The 23,634-nt window shown below is 41.0% G+C and overlaps 1 protein-coding gene across 1 annotated transcript; it reads left to right on the plus strand.

The window, feature by feature from the left end:
• Positions 1-16,221: 16,221 nt before the first annotated feature.
• Positions 16,222-23,111, plus strand: LOC140469275 (uncharacterized). The gene is made up of 3 exons (XM_072565616.1): positions 16,222-16,375; positions 20,004-20,042; positions 22,219-23,111. The coding sequence occupies exons 1-3, from the start codon at positions 16,222-16,224 to the stop codon at positions 23,109-23,111; spliced, it is 1,086 nt and encodes a 361-aa protein (XP_072421717.1).
• Positions 23,112-23,634: the final 523 nt, after the last annotated feature.

A 23,634-nucleotide genomic window follows, 5' to 3' on the forward strand; every position in this document is an offset into this window, starting at 1 on the left:
ATAAGGCAACAAGATCGAGAAGCAGAACTAGCCATTCACCTCATTGAGTCTCCTCTTCCAATCAATCATGGCTAAAATATTCCTCAAACTCATTCTCCTGCCTTCTCCCTGTTGCTCTTGGTCTCTTTACTAATCAACAGCCTATTTATTCCTGGTATACATCAGGAGCATTTCTGAACTGACAGCCAGACTACTGCGACCACTACGACTCATAACAGCACACAAACCAACAGCCACGCTCAGACAACAACTCACCAGAACAAAGGGCCCGATACCCAACATGAGCAAAACTAATGTAGTGTACAAAATCCCATGCAAGGACTGCACAAAACACTACATCGGACAAACAGAAAGACAGTTAACGATCCGTATACACGAACAGCAACTAGCCACGAAACGACACGAACAGCTATCCTTAGTAGCCACACACACAGACGACAAGCAACATGAATTCGACTGGGACAACACTCCCATTATAGGGCAAGCCAAACAGAGAACAGCCAGGGAATTCCTAGAGGCATGGCACTCATCCACAGACTCTATCGACAAACACATCGACCTGGACCCAATATACCGGCCACTACAACGGACAGCTCGAACAGACAATCGGAAGTAGCAGAGACAGGCCACTATAAATGCAGGAGGAAACAGCACAGAAGCGCATCATAGGAGGCTCCCAAGCACTGAGGATGTCACCTAGACAGGGGATGAAACGTTTGCAAGACAAATTCCCAGCTCGGCGAACACAACCACAACAACGAGCACCCGAGCTACAAATCTTCTCCCAAACTTTGAAAACTGTCCTCAGTCAAAACTATCTGAGGGTGGCATCAAGGAACCCTTGTAAAAATGAAAACAACGGATATCAGGGGACACACGTTCTGCTCATTAGTGTCATACCTGACATATAGAAAGAAGGTTTTGGTTACTGCAGGTCAGTCACCTCAGACTGCCCTGTGACATTCAATGATGTTACTGTCAATGATTCTCCTGCGATCAACAGCCTGGCTGTTATTACTGAACAGAACGTCAACTGGACTCGACACATTGGCTACACAAACAGACCAAGGCTCGGAATACTGATGCGAGTAACTCACCACCTGTATCCCCTCAGCCCGTACATCATCTGCAAGGAACAAGTCAAAGTGTGGTGGAATACCTCCTACTTACCTGCATGCTGTAGCTCCAACAACACTCAAAGAACCTGATACCATTCAGGTCAAAGCAGCAGGCTTGATTAACATGACATCAACAAGGATTCACTCCCTCCACCACAAACGCTCAGTGACCACAAAGTGTAACATCTGCAAGATGGGCTGCAGAAAGTCACCAAAGCACCTCAGATAGCATCATCTAAACTCACAGCCACTTCTGTCAAGGACAAGAGTAGCCAATACACAGGACCATCAACACTTTCAATTTCACCTCACACCATAAAATCCTGATGCCAAGTTTCTTACCATTCTGTCTTGAAAATATATTGCCGTTCTTCCATTGTTACTGAATCAAAACATTGAAGATAATGGCATTTGGCTTCACTCACTGCATATTGACTGCAACAGTTCAAGAAGGCAACTCACCACCATCTTCTCAAGAGCAACCAGGGGTGTGCTATAAATGCTGGCCAGCCAGTGACAGCTATATTCCACAAAATAAATAACAGAAAGAATGGTTATCTAAATCAGTTCTTAATTCTGCCTTTTACATTTCGATTTGTGAAAGTTTTGTGAAGTTAAATCATCCACAATTGTTACAGCAGCAGCACTTACAGCTCAATTATTCCCTTTGTGTTTAGTTTTTTTAAAAAAAAATCAGCACCTCACAGGCTTATTGTGAAGGTGTTTATTTTATCAGAGACTTCAATTAATACACTTTTTTCATCTTCACATTATAACTTGATTTTGTCCTCACTAAGAAAGACTCAAACAAGACAATACAACTGTTGGCAAACACAGATTCCTTGAAGGGAGAGGAACTGACTGATTGCTAGGCAAAAGGTGGTGGGGAACTTGATGAGAATAAACCCCCATAATCCTCAGGGCCAATAAGGTGCATCAAGGAACACTAAGGAATTGAGCTTGGAAATAATCAGTGTATTGGTGGTTGTCTTTTAAAATTCTGACATTCTGGAATAGTTCCTACGAATTGCAAGTTGAGAAATGGGACACCACTTTTGTTTTCTACATGCAGTCAAAGGGAATTATTGACTGGATAGACTGACACCATTAGTGGGGAAAATCTTGAAGTCCATTGGATTTCATCTGAGAGGCAGGCAATGACTGGTCAGGTAGCACAGGGATCCATAATTGACCTCATCTGTTCACAATACATATTAATGTTTGAAAAGAGGGAACTTAACGTCTTATCTCTGGCACTGCAGACAACACAAAGTTTGTTGGGATTGTAGGCTTTGAGGAGTCAGCAGAGATGTTTCAGTGTGTTTTGTATAAGTTGAATGGATGGACATTTATAACAGATAACGGAAAAGTGGATAATTGTGAGGTTACCAATTTCGCAAATCAGAAAGGCAGATTATTAGTCATACATTGACAGATTGATAAAGTGGGAGGTGCAATGAGACCTGAAACCTCATGAAGATTAACATGCAGATGAGCGGAAGGAGAAGAAGGGAAGTGACATGTTGGCTTTCACGGCGAGAGGATTCCAGTACAAAGCGTAATTATCTACCACTATTGCATTAATCCCTGGCATAGCAGAACAGTGGAATGAAGAGAGGCTATCAATTAAGATTATGCTCACTGGCCTTCAGATGGATGAGAGGGGATCTCATCAAATTTCTAACAGTGGAAATAGGCCCGGGCAGGTTAACAGATGGAGGACGTTTCTAATGACCTGTGAGTCCAGAATCATTGTCACAGTCGATGGTTAGGGCATAGGCTATTCAACACTGAAATAAGTGGAAATTTCTTCACCCAGAGAGTGTTGAGTCTATGTAATTCTTCGGCAAAAAGGCTGTTCAGGCGAAAACATTCATGAAGGCTTCTGAAATAGTCTATAGATCACATTAGGCTGGTACAATTGTAACATTTAAGAGAAATTTGGATGCGGATATGAATAGGAAGGGTTTGGAGGGACAGGGGCCGAGTGCTGGCAGGTGGGACTAGATTGTGTTGGGATATCTGGTCGGCATGGACGGGTTGGACCGAAGGGTCTGTTTCCATGCTGTACATCTCCTATGACTCTATGATTCTATGGGAATCAAAGGATCTGAGAAGGAAGTAAGAGCAGTCTACTGAGATGGCCAATCATCCAGAATTATACTAATTGTTCAGGCACACTTAGAATGTCCTACTCCTGCTCCCAACTGCTATGTGTAATGATCTGTCACATTGGCTGTGTTTGACGAGACGTGTTCCATGGTCCAAGGAAATGATCTTCTCACAGTTTCCAAAAATAATCTCTTGTGAAATCATGGAAACTAAAGTCATTTGTTGTTTGATACAGCACAGAGGTGACCACAGAGGTAGATCCCATCTTTCCAGGGTCCTTTTCTATTTTGTTCCTGAGTTTGCTGTAGCGTGGTAAGCTTTCTCGCAAACCCGAAATGGATCCGGCAGATCTCTTCCCCCACACCCACTCAGGCTGTGGTCTCAGAGCTTCCACACTATGCAGCCTCTGCTCCATTTTATTTTGCATATTCAAAGCCAAGATACATTGGAACCACATTCCTAAAGCTTCATTCTGAATTGTGTTTTCAAACTCTACGGTCTCCCTGAAATATCTCCAGCAGTTCACACCACAAACTCCAGCAAAAACATTCAAGTCCTTCCAGTATCTTTCCAGAAACAGAATTAATTGAAATGCCTATTTCCAGCAATTTATTTGATGGGTCCGTAGCAATAATACTTGAAGGGCTTCAGCATGTTGCTGAATACATGATCAGCTCAGAGTAACAGGCGTTCAGTGGACAGGCACAGAGCGAGTTTTAAACCTGTCAATCAATGTGCGGCTGAAACCCTTTTCCAATATGAAGCTTTACATCCAGCTCATGATGAATAGGGTGATACCACAACACATTCAATTTCATTTTTTCTGAGCTTCATAACATAGCACTGCATCACAGGAGCAAAAGAACGAGGATAGGGAAAGATACAGCAAGGAAAACCATTCACCGTATAATAGAATAGGGCCATTAATTACTGCAGAATGGTTGCAGAAATATGGGGAACAATCCGTGTATTTGGACTAACTGGAGGAGTGCGGCCTTCAGGTGTCCAATTGCAAAATGAAACAATTAAATAATGAGACTGCGACATCATGTGAAATGAGCAGTTATATCGTAATTTGAATCCACCTCGCAGAATGAGTTGAGAGTAACCAAACCAGGCAGAAGACAGTTTGTAGATCACGTTGATGCACTGGTTAATGAGGTGGACTATTTGCAGATCGTACATGGGCAGAGATTGTTACATTAACCTGCAGTGGTGAGTGGAGACAGTGAGGTCTGCAGATGCTGGTGATCAGAGTTGAGAGTATTTGCTGGAAAAACACAACAGGACAGGCAACATCCGAGGGGCAGGAAAACTGATGTTTCAAGCCGGAGCCCTTCATCAGGAATGTGATAGTGACCTAGCATGGGGAAATTTCCAGGTCCAGCTGCAAATGACTGAAGTGGTGCTTCCATGCGTTCATGTCTCTGTATCTGTGAAACAGCAGCAAAATACAAGTACTGAGGGAGTGCAGATGTGAAAATCACTATTAGAGACGGAGCAGAGGGAAATCAGTTTAAACATAAACAACTCTCAGAGATTTGGGAAAAAGACAGAACGAGACAGAGAGCGATATGATGAACAGATGTCTTCACGTGTGTGAGAATTTTAAACTGCAGACACTGCAAGATTTAACAGCAATATACATTGAAGCTCACAGGAATGACAAGGGGAACGGATTTCGGTCTAACCTCTGGGAAGAGCTGCGGAATCTTTGGGTGAGCTTTGGTGATGCAGTTTTGTGAATGGGAACGGGGTCAGCAGAGTCCTGGAAATACCAAAACTGGATTTCACATTTCATGCTTTAAGCAGGGGCTGGGTTGATCCAGTGAAAGATGTTCTTGTGGGCTTAGTGAATACAATTAATAATGGTCAGGATTTGTGGCCAGAAAATCAGCCCAGGGATAAAGGGATCACTGTATATGTGGAAACGCTGTTGCACTTTCAGATATTGGCCAGGGATGGAATGGACTCACATGAAGGAAATGTCATTTTTTTTGCCAGAATAGGGGACAGTGATTTTTATGTTCCTAATATGTAACGAATGATGACAGGAACACAATGATTCATAGTTTACAGATACAGCTGAGCAATCATCCTCTTGTGTGTCGACCAGAATCAATGAGAAGACAGACAGTTAGCAAGGGTTTGCAGAGTGGAAGATGAATTCAGAGTCTCATCAGCAGTATTAATGGCAGCACGGACAGTAGAATAAACAGAAAGAATAACAATACAGTTACACATGGTTTATAGAAATAGCAACCAGGCAGTGAGACTTACCAGTAACACCAACAACAGCCAGGATAGGATAATAAAAGAATTCAGTCATGTACACTATGTATCGCATTAACAGCGATAAAGGAATTTTATCATAAAAAGCAGAAAGGGCCAACAGATCCCAGTCAATTTCTGTAACATTCATGTCCAGCATTATTAGATTCTGGTTTATTGATGAAATATTCCAGTAAACTTTATTCTCAGATTCTAATCTCTCCTTTCACCGTGTCTGGAGCTGTTGAGTGTCGGATGTGATGCTGCCACTGACTCTATGGAATGTCATTTTGAAATGAGCCTGTTTTAACAAAAAAGTGAATTACTCCAGGGTTACAGATAGAATCGATGGAGATTAACATTAATTGCAGTCACGAAACAAACAGGTTCATTTCAGCTGGAAAACAGAGCAGCAGGTCAGGAAGTGGAGAGATTGAAGTGAAGGTAGGTGTTAGAATCAATAAATCCAAAAGGAAGGACAGACAGAGACAGGTTAATGAACACACTTGTACTAATGGGCTGAAGTGTGTTTATTTCAACACAAAGAATACTATGAGTAAGGCAGATTAACTTAGAGCCCATGTGAGGAAATGGGGCTATGGTATTGCGACCATTACAAAGATTTGATTGAGACAGGGACACCGACTGGCTGCTCAAATTTCTAGGGTTTCATATTTTGGATGAGGATGACAAGAAGAAAAAAGAGGTGGAATACTTGCATTCCTAATTAGGGAGAATGTCACTGCTGCACTCAGAGACGAGATATCCAATGAGGAAATATGGGAGGGGCTCATAAATAAGATGGGTACAATCACACTAATATGATGATTCCACAAGCCCCCTCAAGCACTAACACGTTGATGAACACCTATGTAGGGGGTTTCTGGAATGATACAATAATAACAGGGTTGTCAGCGTAGGTGTCTTTGACTTCCCCAAGACTGACTAGGATTCCCTTAAAGCAAGAGGCTTGGGTAAGACAGAATTTTAAAGTGCATCCATGAGGGCTTCTTGAAATAGTATGTGAAAATTCCAACTTGAGGCGGGGCCATACTGGACTTTGTACTGGCTAATGAGCTCGCCAGTTGACTGACCCAACAGTGGGAGAGCAATTTGAAAACAGTGATCAGAACTAGTTAAGGAAGAAATTGAGGGTTTGCAGACCACGGACATGATGAACTAACATATAAGGTCTGGATGTCCATGATGACGATGAGGTGTTGGGTTCAGGGAAACGTAAGTCTTGGAGGAGGTGGAGGCCGTGGCTGGTGACCCAAATATATGCTGGAAACCCCTGGACCTGGGGTTGATAGTACGGTATCGCGGTATGTGAAGATGGGTTCACTGGGGCAGGAGCAGGCTAAGATGATGGATTGGCTGGGGCAGAGAGGCTTGTGAATCTTGGAGGGTGGGCAGGAGTCTTGGTGGAAAAAGAAAGCGCTGAGGCAGAGGCTATGAAAGAAAAGTTCAATGTCACAACGCATTTTTTCCAATGGTGTTACATTGTATACTAAATAACAAACCTTCTAACTAGCTGTCACTAAAGAGCATGTGATGAACTAATTGGTTGGAAGGTGTAAGCGTTAACACTGACTTCAAGAATTTACACTGGTGTTTAACCCTGTCAGTGCACTGGGTGTTACCACCAGGATTCATAATTAAATCACAACAGTTTATGCAGATTCAAGGTTAACTTTCAGAGTCCTACGTGTTTAATTACACCTGATCTCAATAAACTTTAGGTCTGCTTTGATGTCATAACTGTCAGTCTAGTGAAGGGAAAAGGCCATTCAATGTGTCTTCAACTCCTGCTCTTGTTCATCTGGCCTCTCTGTATTTTCAGTCTTTTAGCGCTATGGGTTATGTCGCTTTAATCAGTACATCCTTTCTGTCACTTATAACGCTGAGCTTTTATTATCTTTTATTTTACTTCCTAACATTTCATCCTTCAGTGTGGAAATTTTGCACAGACTGGATGAATCCCTGAAGATGGTGAGTGCTGAAGGACTAAGAGAGGTTACAGATACAGAGAATATTGAAATCTGAAGGAGGTTATAAAAGATGGGTGTTCTGGAGAACGATGCAAAGTGAAGGAGGTTTACTGAGTCTCAAACAGATTATAATGTTGCAAAGAGCTGTAGGATGCAGACAGGGTTACAAAGACAAGGAGAGTTTATGTTTATGGCCAATGTCCTCAACTGATAGGGTGTGTCTGGGTTTGGAGTGTGTTACAAAAATATGGAGGGCCACAGGGCCTGGACAGCTTTACGGCACTATGGAGGATTGTAGAAATGATTAACAAGATGCATATGGAGAATTATCTGGAGATTGTACAAGTTATAGTTAAATCAGGACATCACCGAAATAAGGAGCGTTTTCTTATTTGAAGATGATTGCATGAGAGCAGCGTTGTGTTGCTGCTATCATGCAGTTCACTGTGATAGAGGTTGTTCTTACATCAGGAAGATGTTACTGACAGGGAGAGGAGAGGATTGTAAATCATAGGTGAGATAGAAAATATTGAAATGCTTCATTTAATTACAGAAAGATAAATAAATGTTTTTAGCATCAAGTCAATGGTTTGCAGAGACTTTCCAGACAGCCTGTGCCATCGGAATCTAGTGTTTGTCGGACTTGTGCTAAATGACTGAGATAAAGACAAACTTTCGAGTTAATGCTGATACAAACAGAGACAGCAGTGTAGGAATACTGGAGGGTGATATTCATGGAATTAATGATGATAAAACCATAAGACATAGGAGCAGATTTATACCAATCAGTCAATTGAATTTCCATCCAAATGAGTTGATCTGATAATCCTCAAGTCCAATTTGCTCTCTTTGGCTAGATTGAAAGCAAATAATTTTAAATCTGATGATGTTGACAAGTTTAAACCAATAAAATTGTAAAGAAATCAATATGTTATTGGCGGGAAAGTGACAGGTCATTTGGACGGAGAGAAGAGAGCCAATTGCCATCTGAAGAGATAAGAAACCTCTATTCTCTCAGAAAAAAGAAACACAATTTATTTGTGAAGGTACACGGCACATTTATCGAGTATTCCTGACATCACAATTCGACTGAGAGAGGTGTTCTGGGTGTTTCAGTTTTAATTGTCAGAGGGATGACAACCTCCCCTTCGTAACAGTCGGTTCATCTGGAAGATTAAGATGAATGGGATTCACGCTGACTTGGATGTTTGGAATTGGATTTACCGATCCGTATTGGACCTCTGCTGTTTGTGATATAAATGAATGACCTCGGTGAAAATCTACGTGGTTGGGTTATTAGGTTTGCAGCCAATACAATAATTGATGCATTTGTGGATAATGTAGAAGATTGTCAAAGGATAGATCAGTTGCACATATGGGAGGAAAACAGCAGGCGGAGTTTAATCCGGGTAAGTATAGGTACTGCACTTAGAAAGATCAGATGCTAAGGAAAAGTATCCAGTTAATAACTAGCCTGAACAGCGTTGATGTGCCAAGGGATTTTGGAGTACAAGTTCATAATTCCCAGAAAGTGGCCCCGCAGGTAGATAGTTTGGGAAAGAGGGCCAATGTAGGCTTGTCTTTATTGTTCAGGGAATTGTGTGTCATGTTGCAGTTTTATCGTGTTTTACTTGGGCCACACTTCGAGTATTGCATTCAGTTCTGGTTGTCACAATATAAGTAGGATTTGGAGGCTTTGAAGAGTGTGTAGAAGCGGTTTACCAGGGTGTTGCCTGGATTAGAATGTATGAGAAACAAGGAAAGGTTAGAAAAACTCGGGATGCTTTCTCTGGTGCAGCGATGGATATGGTAAGACTTGGTAGAGGTCTCTAAAATTATGGGATGCCGGGATATGTTTGACAATCAGAAGGTGTTTCCCAGAGATGAAATGTCTAATACTATGGGACGTGCATTTAAGGTGAGATGGGAAATTTCAAAGGAGCCATGAGGGACAGGTTTTTAAACAGTGTGAGAGACATCTTTGTTGGCAGTGGCAAATACAGTTAGCACAATGAAAGGACTTTTGGATTATCAAATGAATACACAAGTAATGGATGTATGTCAATCAAAGGCATGCAGAGGGAATTAATTTAATTTGGCGTTATGTTCGCCACAACATCATGTGTCAAAGGACCCGTTCCTGGTCTGTATTGTCCTGTGTCCTATGTTCTACGCAAGATTGCAAGATTTTTTAGATATCATAAAGGTTACAGGGAAGCGAGAGTGGATATTGAACCACTGGAAATGTACCTGGAGAAGTAGCAATAGAGAACAAAATAATGCTGGAGAAACCTTGCCATTTAGTGGTCACTGCACTCTTTCCTCTCCCAGACCCCTCATGGTTCTGGTAAATTACTGGTGTCACCCACTGGGATAAACTGAGTGCAGTGACCACTATATGGGATAAGGTGATGGGAATGCTGAAAGGTTTGAAGATGGATAAATAACCCAGACTGGATGGGTTACATCACAGGATTCCAAAGGAGATAGCTGAGGAGATTATAAAGGCATTGGTGGTGATTTAGGAATCACTGGAGTCAGGTAGCGTCGTGAGGACTGAAAATGGCCAATGTTGACATCTCTGTTTAAGGAGGGAGAGAGGAAGAAGACAGATAACTATTGGCTGGTTAGCATGGCCTTGGTCATTTTTAGGACATTAGAGTTTGATTTTATGGATGCGATTGATGAGCTCATGATAAATTAGTGCTGAAATAGCAAGACTTTGCAAGGTTCTGCCTGACAAATTTGTCAGAATTCTTTGAGGAGGAAATGAGAAAGTTAGACAGAGGAGAGCCAGTGGACGTGATCTGTTTGGATTTCCAGAAGACTGTTGACAAAGTGCAGCACAGAAAGTTGTTGTGTGACGATGCTGATGCATTAACAAGGTTATGTTGGTCTTGTGTTTTTTATAGTGAAGTCATAAAAGGCACAGATTTCAAGGTTTAAGGGCTAGTTTGATTACAGCTAACAGGTACTGTCACAGGCAAAATGGTTTTAAGTTTAAAATTTAAAAAAACTTGCGCAATGTAAGAGGAGTGGCCAGTTCTCCCAGCTCAGATTCCTCTGGTTTGGCAGTCTGGCGATTCACTGAATGCAGTCAGGCAGCTGAAGCTGCTGGGGGCAAAGAAGCAGGTCCAGGCTGGTTCTCTCTCTCTCTCTCTCTCTCTCTCTCTCTCTCTCTCTGAGTGCTCTCCTGCAAGACCCTGGGTTTGATTTTACCTTGTATAATAAAGCGTGTTTATGGGGATTGTTGCAAGCATTTGGAACAGCATCATTAAATTGGGATAATCTGTTGGGTTATCGGATACGTTCAGTTATTCAGTATTCTGTTCTTTTTGTTTGGTTTCATCTGGTAATCTTGTAAGGAAATTCTGTTTTGTTTAAAATTATGTGGTATGACCAATTGCTTTCCTCCTTGAACCCAAACATGTGGAGCCCAGTAAAGAGATAACTGCTGTCAAGAAAACAAAACAACAGAATTAATAATGAAAATATACAATATGACTCGTTGAAGAGGACGTGAACTGGAGTGATGAGGAGAATGACTGGACTGTTTGGAAGGAATAATAAGAATCACTCACAGGTTTCACTCTTACATTCTCAAAATGGTGCATATGTAAAAACAAATGGGGTTTGTGAACAGCATATTCTTTAAGTGTATGACTATTGTTTTTGCAAACAAGTTATTGCTGGTAATCATATGCTTAAGATGGCGATGAACAGGGCATTCACCTCTCAGAGGGTAGTTAATATCTGCAACTGTTTAACACAGCGGGTTGTCAAAGTTAGAGCAATAAGTATATTAAAGTGAAGCCAGAAAAAATTGCAATTATTCGTGGATTAAATGGCTCTGGTCAATGACACATCAACTGACTGTCCTCTGTCTGACCTGCTCATTTCCTCCTCAAAGAATTCTGACAGATTTGTTAGGCAGAACCTTGAGAAGTCTTGTCATTTCTGCCCCGTTTTATCATGAGCTCACCAATCGCAACCACGAAAACAAACACTAAAGTCCTTAAAATGAACAAGACCAGGCTTACCATCCAATGCTTATATGTCTTCTTCCTCTCTCCCTCATTAACTGGGATGTCAACATTAGCGCTTTTCAGTCGTCACGATGCTACCTGATTCCAGTGATTCCTGAATCGTCACTCATGCCTTTACAATCTCCTCAGCTATCTCCTTTGGAACCCTGTGATGTAACCCATCCAGTCTGGGTCATTTATCCACTTCAACCTTTCAGTATTCCCAGTACCTTTTCCTAAGTAGTGGACACTGCACGCAATCCCGTACCAGACTCCTTATGGTTCTGGTAAGTTACTGGTGTTGCCCACTGGGAAAACTGATGCAAGGTTTCCCCAGTATTTCTTTGGTCTCTATTGCTCCTTCTCCAGGTACATTTCCAGCAGTTCAATATTTACTCTTGCTTCTCTGCAACCAGATATCTAAACAAATCTTGCAATCTTGCATCGAACATCGGACAATACAGAACAGGAATGGGCCCTTTGACACATGATGTTGTGGCGAACATGATGCCAAAATAAATTAATTCCTTCTGCAAGCCTTTGATCAACATCCATCCATTACTTGTGTTTTCATCTGATAATCCAAAAGTCCTTTCATTTTCCCGACTGTATATGCCACCACCAACAAAGACTTCTCTTATTCTTTGTAAAAACCTGCCCCTCATGGCTCCTTTGAACTTTCCCATCTCACCTTCAATGCATATCCCATAGTATTAGACATTTCAACCCTGGGAAACACCTTCTGACTATCAAACTTATCCCGGCATCCCATAATTTTAGAGACCTCTACCAAGTCTCTTCATATACATCGCTGCATCAAAAAAGCAACCCGAGTTTATCTCACCTCTCCTTGTTCCTCATACATTCTAACCCAGACAACACCCTGGTAAACCTCTTCTTCACCCTCTCCATAGCCTCCAATTGTTACTTATAATGTGACAACCCGAACTGAATGCAATACTTGAAGTGTGGCCGAAGTAATGCGCTATAAAACTGCACCATGACAACCTGACAGTTGCACTCAATTCATTAAACAATAAAGGCAAGCATACATTGGGCCTTCCTTCCCACCATATCTACCTGTGTGGCCACAACCTGGGAATTTTGAACTTATACCTCAAGAAACAGGCTACTTTTCCTTAGTATTTGATTTTCCGAAGTGCAGTACCCATACTTACCCAGATTAAACTCCACCTGCTCTTTTTCCTCCCATATGTCCAAATGATCAATCCTTTGACATACTTCTACATTATCCACAAATCCATCAATCATTGTATTGGCGGCAAACCTACTAACCCAACCATCTTGATTTTCATCCAGGTCATTCATTTACATCACAACTAGTAGAGGCCCAAAACGGATCACTGCAGAGTACCACCATTCACGGTCTGCCAGTCTGAATCACCCCCTTCCAATATTACCCTCTATCTTCTCTGAGCAAAGCTATTCTGATTCCAAACAGCCAAGTCAGCGTGAATCCCATGCACCTTAATCTTCTAGATGAGCCTACTGTTACGAAGGGGAGGTTGTCATCCCTCTGATAATTAAAACCGAAACACCCAGAGAGCAACACCTCACATTGTAATCTAATAAAGAAGATGGAGAAAGGTTATAACCTACCTCTCACTCTCCAATCTGTTGTAAACAATTGAATAATGAAATGAAATTATTTTGCTCACTCTGAAATTAACAAATAACAATTTATTTTCCTGACTCCAACAGTGAACGAAACTGTAACAGAATTCCGAATAAATTTAACAATTACTTCCTAACTACTACCCATTCACTCACTGATTTAAGCTCTATTTATGTACTGCATCAAAACTGAAGGTCCCACTTATATACATCCAGTGAATACAAAAAACGTAATTTAAAGCTTACTCTCTCAATATTCACACGGAATGTGTCTTCCAGTATATTCCTCTACCTCTCCACTGATTCTGTTGTTCGGGATCTTTTCTCTGTGAATTCGTCTGCTCTGAACACCTCTCTCGGTTGAATTGTGATGTCAGGAATGTTCGCTAAATGTGCCGTCTGCCTTCATGAATAAATTGTGTTTCTTTTTTTGAGAGTATCGAGGTTTCTTATCACTTCAGATGGCAATTTATTCTCCTCTCTCTGTCCAAGTGCCCTGTCATTATCCCAGGATTGGTTCTGGTTTGGATTGGTTCAAGCTTATCAACATCATCATATTTAAAATTAATTGCTTTCAATCTGGCCAAAGACAGTAAAGTGGACAACCAGATCAACTCAATTGAATGGAAATTCAATTGACTGAATGGTATAATTCTGCTCATCTGTCTTATGGTTCTATCGTCAGTAATCCCATGAATATCACTCTCCCATATTCCGACTATTCTCTCTCTATTTTTATTAGCATTAACTCGAAAGTTTGTCTTTATCTCACTCATTTAACACAAGTCCGACAGACACTAGATCCCAATGCCACAGGAGGTCTGGAAGGTCTCTGCAAACCATTGACTTGTGAAAAGCATTTTCTTTTACCAGTTCTGTAATTGCACGAAACATTTCATTATTTGTTATCTCCCCTATGCTTTACAATCCTCCACTCTCCCTGTAACGCTGCCCAGGCCCTGTGGTCCTTCAAATTTTTGTAACAAACTCCAAACCTGAACACACCCTCTCATTTGTGGACATTGCGCATAAATATATACGCCTCTTATCTTTGTAACTTTGTCAATATCTTACAGTCCTTTGTAAAATTATAACTTGTTTGAGAACTCAGTAAATTTCCTACACTTTGCATCGTTCTCCAGAACACCACAATTCTCCTTATCTTTATAACCTACTTCCCATTTTCAATATTCCCTGTCACTGTAAGGTCTCCTTCAGCACGAACCACCTTCAGGAATTTCTCCAGTCTGTGTCAAATTACCTCACTGAAGGGTGAAATGTTAGGAAGTAAAATAAAAGATAATAAAAGCTCAGCATTATAAGTGTCAGAAAGGATGTACTGATTAAAACAGCAGAGCCCGTAGCGCTGAAAGACTGCAAATACAGAGAAGACAGATGACCAAGAGCAGGAGTTGAAGACACATTGAATGGCCTTTTACCTTCACTATACCAACAGTTATGACAGAAAAGCACACTCGAAGTTTATTGAAATCAGGTGTAATTAAACACGTAGGACTCTGAACGTTAACATTGGATCTGCATAAACTGTTGTGATTTAATTCTGAATCCTGGTGATAACACCCATTGCGCTGACTGGGTTAAACACCAGTGTAAATTCTTGAAGTCAGCATTTACACTTGCACCTTCCAACCATTTCGTGCATCACATGCTACTTAGTGATCACTATTGAGAAAGTTTGTTATTTGGAATATAATGTAACACTATTTGCAAAAATGCGTTGTGACATCAAACGTTTCTTTCACAGCCTCTGCCTCCGAGTTTACTTTTTCCAACAAGACTCCTGCCCACCCTCATAGATTCACAATCCTGACCGCCCAAGCCAACCCATCGTCTCAGCCTGCGCCTGCCCCACTGAACCCATCTCCACATACCACAATACCATGCTATCCACCCCCTCCCCCCCCACCCCCGGTCCAGGAGCTTCCTGCATATGTTTGGGACAACAACCACAGCCTCCACTTCCTCCAAGGCTTATGTTTCCCTGAACCCAATACTTCATCTTCTTCATGGACATCCAGACCTTTTATATTCGTTCACCATGACCGGGGTCTGCAAGCCCTCCATTTCTTCCTTAACCAATTCTGATCACTGTTTTCAAAATGCTCTCCCCCTGGTGGGTCAGTCAACTGGCGAGCTCATTAGCCAGTACAAAGTCCAGTAAGGCCTCTCCTCTAGTTGAAATTTTTGCATGCTATTTCAAGATCCCTCATGGATTGACCTAAAAAATTCTGTCTCAACCAAGCCCCTTGCATTAATGGAGTCCCAGTCAATCGTGGGGAAGTCAAAGTCACCACGCTGACAACCCTGTTATATTGTATCATTCCAGAACCTGCCTACATAGGTATTCATCAATGTGTTGGTGCCTGTTGGGGGCTTGTGGAATCATCATATTAGTGTGATTGTACCCATCTTATTTATGGGCTCTTCCCATATTTCCTCAGTGGATATCTCCTCTCTGAGTGTAGCAGTGACAATCTCCCTAAATAGGAATGCAACTACTCCATCTCTTTCATCTTTTTGTCTCGCTCATCTAAAACATGAAACCCTGACAATGTGAGCAGACAGTCACATCCCTGTCTCAATCAAATCTTTGTATTGGTCGTAATACCATAGCCGTTTGTCCTCACCCAGGCTCTAAGTTCATCTGACTTACCCATAGTGTTCTTTGTGTTGAAATAAATAAACTTCAGCCCATTAGTACAAGTGTGTTCATTAACCTGTCTCTGTCTGTCCTTCCTTTTGGATTTATTGATTCTAACAGCTACCTTGACTTCAATCTCTCCACTTCCTGATCTGCTGCTCTGTTTTCCAGCTGAAATGAACCTGTTTGTTTAGTGACTGCAATTAATGTTAGTCCCCATGGATTCAACCTGTGACAGTGGAGTAATTCGCTTTTCTTTTAAAAACAGGCTCATTTCAATGTGACACTGTATAGAGTCTGCGGCTACATCACGTTCAACACTCAACAGCTCCAAGGATGAGGAAAGGAGAGATTAGAATCTGAAAATAAAGTTGGCTGGAATGAACCAGAATCTAATAATGATGAACATGAATGTTACAGAAATGGACAGGACTGTATACTGGGATCTGTTGGCCCTTTCTGCTTTTTATGATAAGTTTCCAGTATCGCTGCGAATCCATTACATAATGTACATGACTGAATTCTTTTATTATCCTATCCTGGCTATTGTTGGCATTCCTGGTAAGTCATACTACCCAATTGTTATTTCTGTAAACCATGTTTAACTCTATCGTTATTCTTTCTATTTATTCTACTGCCCGTGCCGCTCTTTGATTTCTTTTTGATTCTGGTCGGCACACAAGAGCGACATTGATCAGCTTCATCTGTAAACTACGATTCATTGCGTTCCTGTCATAATTCTTTGCATATTAGAAACATAAAAATCATTGTCTTCTATTCTGGCAAAAAAACTACATTTCCATCATATGACTCCATTCCATCCTTGGCCAATATATGAAGATTCAACAGCTTTTCCACAAATGCAGTGATCCCTCTTTCCAGGCATGATTTCCTGGACACACATCCTGACCATTATTACTTCTATTTACTGACCCCACAAGAACATTTATCACCAGATCAACCCAGCCTCTGCTTAAAGTTTAAAATGTGAAATCCAGTTTGTTTACTCCCAGGACTCTGCTGACCCCATCCCTGTTCATAAAACTGCATCACCAAAGCTCACCCAAAGATTCCACAGCTTTTCCAGCAATTAGACCGAAATCCATTCCCCTTGTCATACCTGTCAGCTTCAATGTATGTTGCTGTTAACTCTTGCAGTGTCTCCAGTTTAAAATTCTCACACACGTGATGACATTGTTCATGATATCGCTATCTGTCTCGTTCTGTCTTGTTCTCAAATCTCTGAGAATTGTTTACGTTTAAACTGATTTCCCTCTGCTCTGTCTCTAATAGTGATTTTCACATCTGCACTCCCTCAGTACTTGTATTTTGCTGCTGTTTCACAGATACAGAGACATGAACGCATGGAAGCACCACTTCCGGACCTGAAAATATCCCCACGCTAGGCCACTATCACATTCTTGAATAAGGGTTCCGGCTTGAGACATCAGTTTTCTTGCTCCTTGGATGCTGCCTGTCCTGCTGTGTTTTTCCAGCAACTCTGATCACCACCATCTGCAGACCTCACTGTCTCCACTCACCACTGCAGGTATATGGAGCAATAGATTGATCTATGCCCATGTACAATTCGCAAATAGTCCACTTCACTGACCAGGGCATCAGCGTGATCTACAAAGTGTCTTCTGCCTGGTTTGGTTATGTCTCGGCTCGTTCTGCAAGGTGGATTCAAATTACTATATAACTGATCATTTCACATGATGTCGCAGTCTCATTATTTAATTGTTTCATTTTGCAATTGGACACCTGAAGACCGCACTCCTCCAGTTAGTCCAAATACACGGATTGTTCCCCATATTTCTGCAACCATTCTGCAGTAATTAATGGCCCTATTCTATTATAAGGTGAATGATTTTCCTTGCTGTATCTTTCCCTATCCCCGTTCTTTTGCTCCTGTGATGCAGTGCTGTGTTATGAAGCTCAGAAAAAATGAAATTGAATGTGTGGGATATCACCCATTCATCAGGAGCTGGCTGTGCAGGTCCATATTGGAAAGGGGTTTCGACCCCACATTGATTTACAGGTTTAAAACTAGCGCTGTGCCTGTCCACTGAACACTTGTGTTAGTTACTCTGAGCTGATCATTTGTTCAGCAATATACTGAAGCCCTTCAATTAGTATTGTAACGGACCCATCAAGTAACTTGCTGCAAATAGGCATTTCAATTAATTCTGTTCCTGGAAAGATCCTAAAAGGACTTGAAAGTTTTTGCTGGCAGTTGCGGTGTGAACTGCTGGAGATATTTCAGGGAGACCTCAGAGTTTGAAAACACAATTCAGAATGAGATTTGGGAGTGCAGTTACAACATATCTTGGTTTTGAACATGCACAACCAAATGGAGCAGAGGGTACAGAGTGTGGAAGCTCTGAGAGCACCATCTGAGTTGGTGTGGGGAAAGAGATCTGCCGGATGCATCGTGGGCTTGTGAGGAACAGCTTACCAAGCTCCAGCAAACCCAGGCACAATGTAGAAAGGGACCCTGGAAGGATGGGAGCTCGCTCTGTGGTCACCTCTGTGCTGAATAAAGCAACACCTGAATTTAGTTTCCATGATTTCACAAGATATTATTGTTGGAAACTGTGATAAAATATTTTCCCACGGCCACAGATCACCTCTTGTCAAACCCAGCCCATTTGGCAGACCCTAATACATAGCAAATGGAAGCAGGAGTAGGACATTCTGAGTGTGCCTGAACAATTAGTTTCATTCTGGCTGATCGTCTGTCTCGGCAGACTTCTCTTACATCCTTCTCAGATCTTTTGATGCCTTGCAACATATAAGCTATTTCAGAAGCCTTCATGAATATTTTCGCCTGAATAACCTTTTTGCCGAAGAACTACACTAGCTCACCACTCTCTGCGTGAAGAAATTTCCACATATTTCAGTGCTGAATTACGTTACCGTACCGCAGACTCTGACAAGTGATTCTGGACTCACAGGTCATTAGAAACGTCCTCCGTCTGTTAAACTGTCCAGGCCTATTTCCGATCTTAGAAATTTGATGAGATCCCCTCTCATTCTTTTGAAGGCCAGTGAACATAATCTTAATTGATAGACTCTCTTCATGCCACTGTTCTGCTATGCCGGGGTTAATGCAATCGTGGTAGATAATTGTACTTTGTACTGGAATCCTCTCGCCATGAGAGCCAACGTGTCACTTCTCTTCTTCTCCTTCTGCTCACCTGCAGGTTACCCTTCATTGTCTGATACAGAAGGGCAATGAGGTTGCATTGCACCTCCCACTTTATCAATCTGTCAATATATGACTAATAATCTGCCTTTCTGATTTGCGAAATTGGTAACCTCACAATTATCCACCTTATACGTTATCTATTATTAATTTGTCCATTCATTCAACTTATACAAAACACACTGAAACATCTCTGCTTACTCCTCAAAGCTCACCAGCCAAAAAAATTTGTGTTGTCTACAGTGCCAGAGATAAGACGTTAAGTTCCCTCATTTAAAACATTGATACGTATTGTGAACAGATGAGGTCAGTTATGGATCCCTGTGCTACCTGTCCAGTCACTGCCTGCCTCTCAGATGAAATCCCGTTTCTTCCGCTTCCTTTCTGTCATCCTCCAATTGGCATGTTCATCGTGTCAGTTCACTTCCCTCAATTCCACACCCTTTTATTTTACAAGCTCATCCCTATGTGGAACTTCTGAAAAGCACTCTGAAAGTCCAATTAAGCCTTACAATGGTTCCTTGGACCCACCTTATTAGTTATGTCCACAAAAATTCAAATTATTTTCAAGGATGAATTAGTTTTCTTAAATTCGTGCTGAGTTTACCTGATCTTTTTCACTGCTATTAAATGTTTTCCAATGGACTTCAAGACTTTCCCCACTAATGGTGTCAGTCTAACCAGTCAACAATTCCCTTTGACTGCATTTAGAAAACGAAAGTGGTGTTCCATTTCTCAACTTGCAATTCGTAGGAAATATTCCACAATGTCAGAATTTTGAAAGACAACCATCAATGCACTGACTATTCCTAATTTTAATTCCTTAGTGTTCTGTGATGCCCTTTATTGGCCCTGAGGATTATCAGGATTCATTCTCATCAGGTTCCCCACCACCTTTTGCCTCGCAATCAGTCAGTTCCTCTCCCTTCAAGGAATCTGTGTTTGCCAACAGTTGTAATGTCTTGTTTGTGTCTTTCTTAGTGAAGACGAAACCAAGATATCATGTGAAGATGAAAAAAAGTGAGTTAATTGAAGTCTCTGATAAAATAAAAATCTTCACAATTAGCCTGTGAGATGATGATTTTTTTTAAAAAACTAAACACAAAGGGAATAATTGAGCTGTAAGTGCTGTTTTTGGAACAATTGTGGATGATTTAACTTCACAAAACACTTCACAAATCGAAATGTAAAAGGCAGAATTAAGAACTGATTTCGACAACCATTCTTTCTGTTCTTCATTTTGTGGGATATAGCTGTCACTGGCTGGCCAGCATTTATAGCACACCCCTGGTTGATCTTCAGAAGGTGTTAGTGAATTGCCTTCTTGAACTGCTGCAGTCAATGTGAAGTGAATGAAGCCAAATGCCATTAGGAAGGTAAGTCCAATGTTTTCATTCAGCGACAATGGAAGAACGGCAATATATTTTCAAGACAGAATGGTAAGAAGCTTGGCATCAGGATTTTACGGTGTGGGGTGAAATTGAAAGTGATGAGGTTCCTGTATATTTGCTGCTTTTGTCGTTGACAGAAGTGGCTGTGAATTTACATGATGCTATCTGAGGAGCTTTGGTGAATTTCTGCAGTCCATCTTGTGGATGTTATACATTGCTGTCACTGAGCGTTTGTGGTGAAGGGAATGAATGCTTGTTGATGTAATGCTAATCAAGCCGGCTGCTTTGTCCTGAATGGTATCAGGTTCCTTGAGTGTTGTTGGAGCTACAGCATTCAGGCACGTGGGATTACTCCACCACACTTTGATTTGTTCCTTGCAGGTGATGGATAGGCTTTAGGGATACAAGTGGTGAGTTATTCGCATCAGTATTCCGAGCCATGACGTGTTCATGTAGCCAATGTGTCTATGTGCCGAGTCCAGTTGATGTTCTGTTCAGTACTAACAGCCAGGCTGTTGACCGCAGGAGAATCAGTGACAGTAACATCATTGGATGTCACTTGGCAGTGGTTATATTGTCTGAGATGACTGACCTCCAGTGACCAGAACCATCTTTCTATATGTCAGGTATGACTCTAACCAGCAGAAAGTGTGTCCCTTGATATGCAGTGATTTCAGATTTACAAGGGTTCCTTTATCCCACACTCAGACAGTTTTGATTGAGGACAGTTTCAATGAAAACTCTTGTTTCAAACTTCCAGCAAACAAGTTATTTTAGAGCTGGGAAATTATTGTGGCACGAATAATTTTAAAATCGTATTAGAGGCAGAAGTGAACATAAAATGCTGTAGCATTTAATACAGACTCAATTTGGAAAGACTTGAATAAGATAAACCTGAAATAATACATTACAACAGGGTGAAGACGTGGTGGCAAAGTTTGAATGTGGAAACATAAAGGCTGAGAAGAAATGGAAACATTTAAGGAGACGGTCCATAACTCTTCAAGAAGATATAAGAGACGTATATTAGATGATGACATGAAACTAGCAGTAGATCAGAAAAAGGAGCTCCAAAATTCGGAAAATATTTTTGAAGTACAGAATTGCTAAAGTCAAATGCTATTCTTCAGATGAACTGTAAATATATTGCTACCATCTGTCTCAGTGAAAGCTAATTTAACCAATAATGTTGAAGTCACCTGGTGTCAGAGTTCATATGTATTCACATATAAAGTATTGTTTAACATGCACTAAACACATAGAAAAAATAATGATGGAACCTTCACAATGTAAAATAGAAACTTACACCTTCTTATGAATCTTGTGGAATTCTGAAGAAACCTGAAAGACAAAAACCTGAGTTAATGCATCCTGATTGGGAATGGTCAATTTTTATTTCCTGAAATGTCAACAGTTGTGTGTCAAGTGTTTGCAGAGGAATAATCATGAAGGCAGGACGGCAGTGTGGGTCTGACCCTGCTGGTGTTGCTATTGCAGAGGATTACGAGGATTATTTCTTAATCTAAAATCGCATTGAATTTCAGTAACAGCCATTTGTTTTCTGTTTGATGTTAATGACCATATACTGCTCAAGATGACATGCATTGGAGATATATATCCATCCCAAAAGCAGTGAGAGAACAGGTTCAGAAAGCGAAATTAATGCTGGAGATTGTTTTTAATTGTGACAGGGTCGCAGTGCACATTTTTCTTTACAGAAGTAATCTGTTTCTCAGCTCAGAAAAAATTTTATTTGTCTCCGAAAAATTAAGTTTTCCCACCGGATCTTTCTTTATTTATTGCAGTTAACTTAATAGCAATTGTCATCCTGTCCCAGGGAAAGTGTGGACTTTCCACTTGCACCACTCGTTACCTGGTGGCCATGGCATTGACGGATCTCCTGGTCATTATCACTGAGGTCATACTTTGTCGAATCAACAATTATTATTTCCCATTGAATGTCGTGAAGCTCACTTCTGTGTGTCGACCTCTCTATGTTGTGATCCGTGTAGCCATAGATTGTTCTGTCTGGTTCACCGTGACTTTCACTTTTGATCGATTTGTTGCCATTTCTTGCCGGAAACTGAAATTGAAATATTGCACCAAGAAAACTGCAACTGTGGTTCTAGCTACAACTGGCATTCTCCTGTGTTTAAAAAACATTCCCATTTACTTCAGATATAAACCTAAATGGATAATTAACAATGTAGAATGGCGCTGCTCTAATAAGCAAATCTACTTTAGAGATCCAAGGTGGAATGGATTTAGGATGTTTGAAAAGGTTTTAACACCATTATTACCATTCAGTTTAATTCTGTTATTCAATATTATGACAGTCAGACACATTTTAATGGTCAGTCGAGCCCGTATGGGATTGAAACATCACAAAAAAGACGAAAAACACACTGACCAAGAAATGGAGAGCAGAAGGAAGTCGATGATTTTACTCTTTACCATATCGGGCACCTTCATCCTCTTGTGGTTTGTTTACATGATATATTTTTTTGATGTTGTTGTTTCCATAGTCAGTTCTGATGGGATGTTTAAAGTGCTTGCCTATACGCTGAGAAATTTAAGTTGTTGCACAAACACATTTATTTACGTGGCTACTCAGTCCAAGTTCAGAGAGCAGTTGAAGAGCATGTTGAAATATCCCCTAATATCTATTCACAAATTTGTGAATAGACGAAACAACTGAGAGCAGCGCAAATATCCAAACAATAATAGGCAAGTATTAACCCCTGGGATACAAAAACAACTTCACATAGCTTTAAACAATGGAAAGTAAATGGATGTACGGGGTTGAGCATAGTTAATAAGCCTGGGCTATGGACAGGAGCATGGAAGAAAACTGGGTAAAGAATAAACATTGTCAACCAGAGGACAGGAAGTACGTCAGCAGAATGAAACCCCATGTTAGACAGCTGGCAATCAAGGGTTAGATATTCACTTGAGAGGAACATGGGTTAAAAACATAGGAGTCAGAACAACTTACAGTGATGGGACAGGCAGCAAGGGGAAGGTCACGAGGAGACCAGTAAATAGAGAATTGCTGTCAAGAAAAAAAAAGAATTAATAAGGAAACCATACAATGTGACTCGTTGAAGAGGACATGAACTGGAGTGCTGAGGAGAATGACAGGACTGTTTGGAGGGAATAATAGGAATCATTCATAAGTTTCACTTTTATATTCTCAAAATGGTGCATTTATAAAAACAAAT

The sequence above is a fragment of the Chiloscyllium punctatum genome, chromosome 49 (genome assembly GCF_047496795.1).
Source record: "Chiloscyllium punctatum isolate Juve2018m chromosome 49, sChiPun1.3, whole genome shotgun sequence".
Taxonomy (NCBI): domain Eukaryota; kingdom Metazoa; phylum Chordata; class Chondrichthyes; order Orectolobiformes; family Hemiscylliidae; genus Chiloscyllium; species Chiloscyllium punctatum.

What these genes read in the sequence shown, in the direction of transcription:
- LOC140469275 (XM_072565616.1), top strand. Translation starts at nt 16,222, where the DNA reads ATGAATGTTACAGAAATGGACAGGACTGTATACTGGGATCTGTTGGCC. An exon ending in GGCTATTGTTGGCATTCCTG is followed by an intron (nt 16,376 to 20,003) that starts GTAAGTCATACT and finishes TGTCTTTCTTAG; the next exon opens with TGAAGACGAAACCAAGATAT. An exon ending in TCATGTGAAGATGAAAAAAA is followed by an intron (nt 20,043 to 22,218) that starts GTGAGTTAATTG and finishes TATTTATTGCAG; the next exon opens with TTAACTTAATAGCAATTGTC.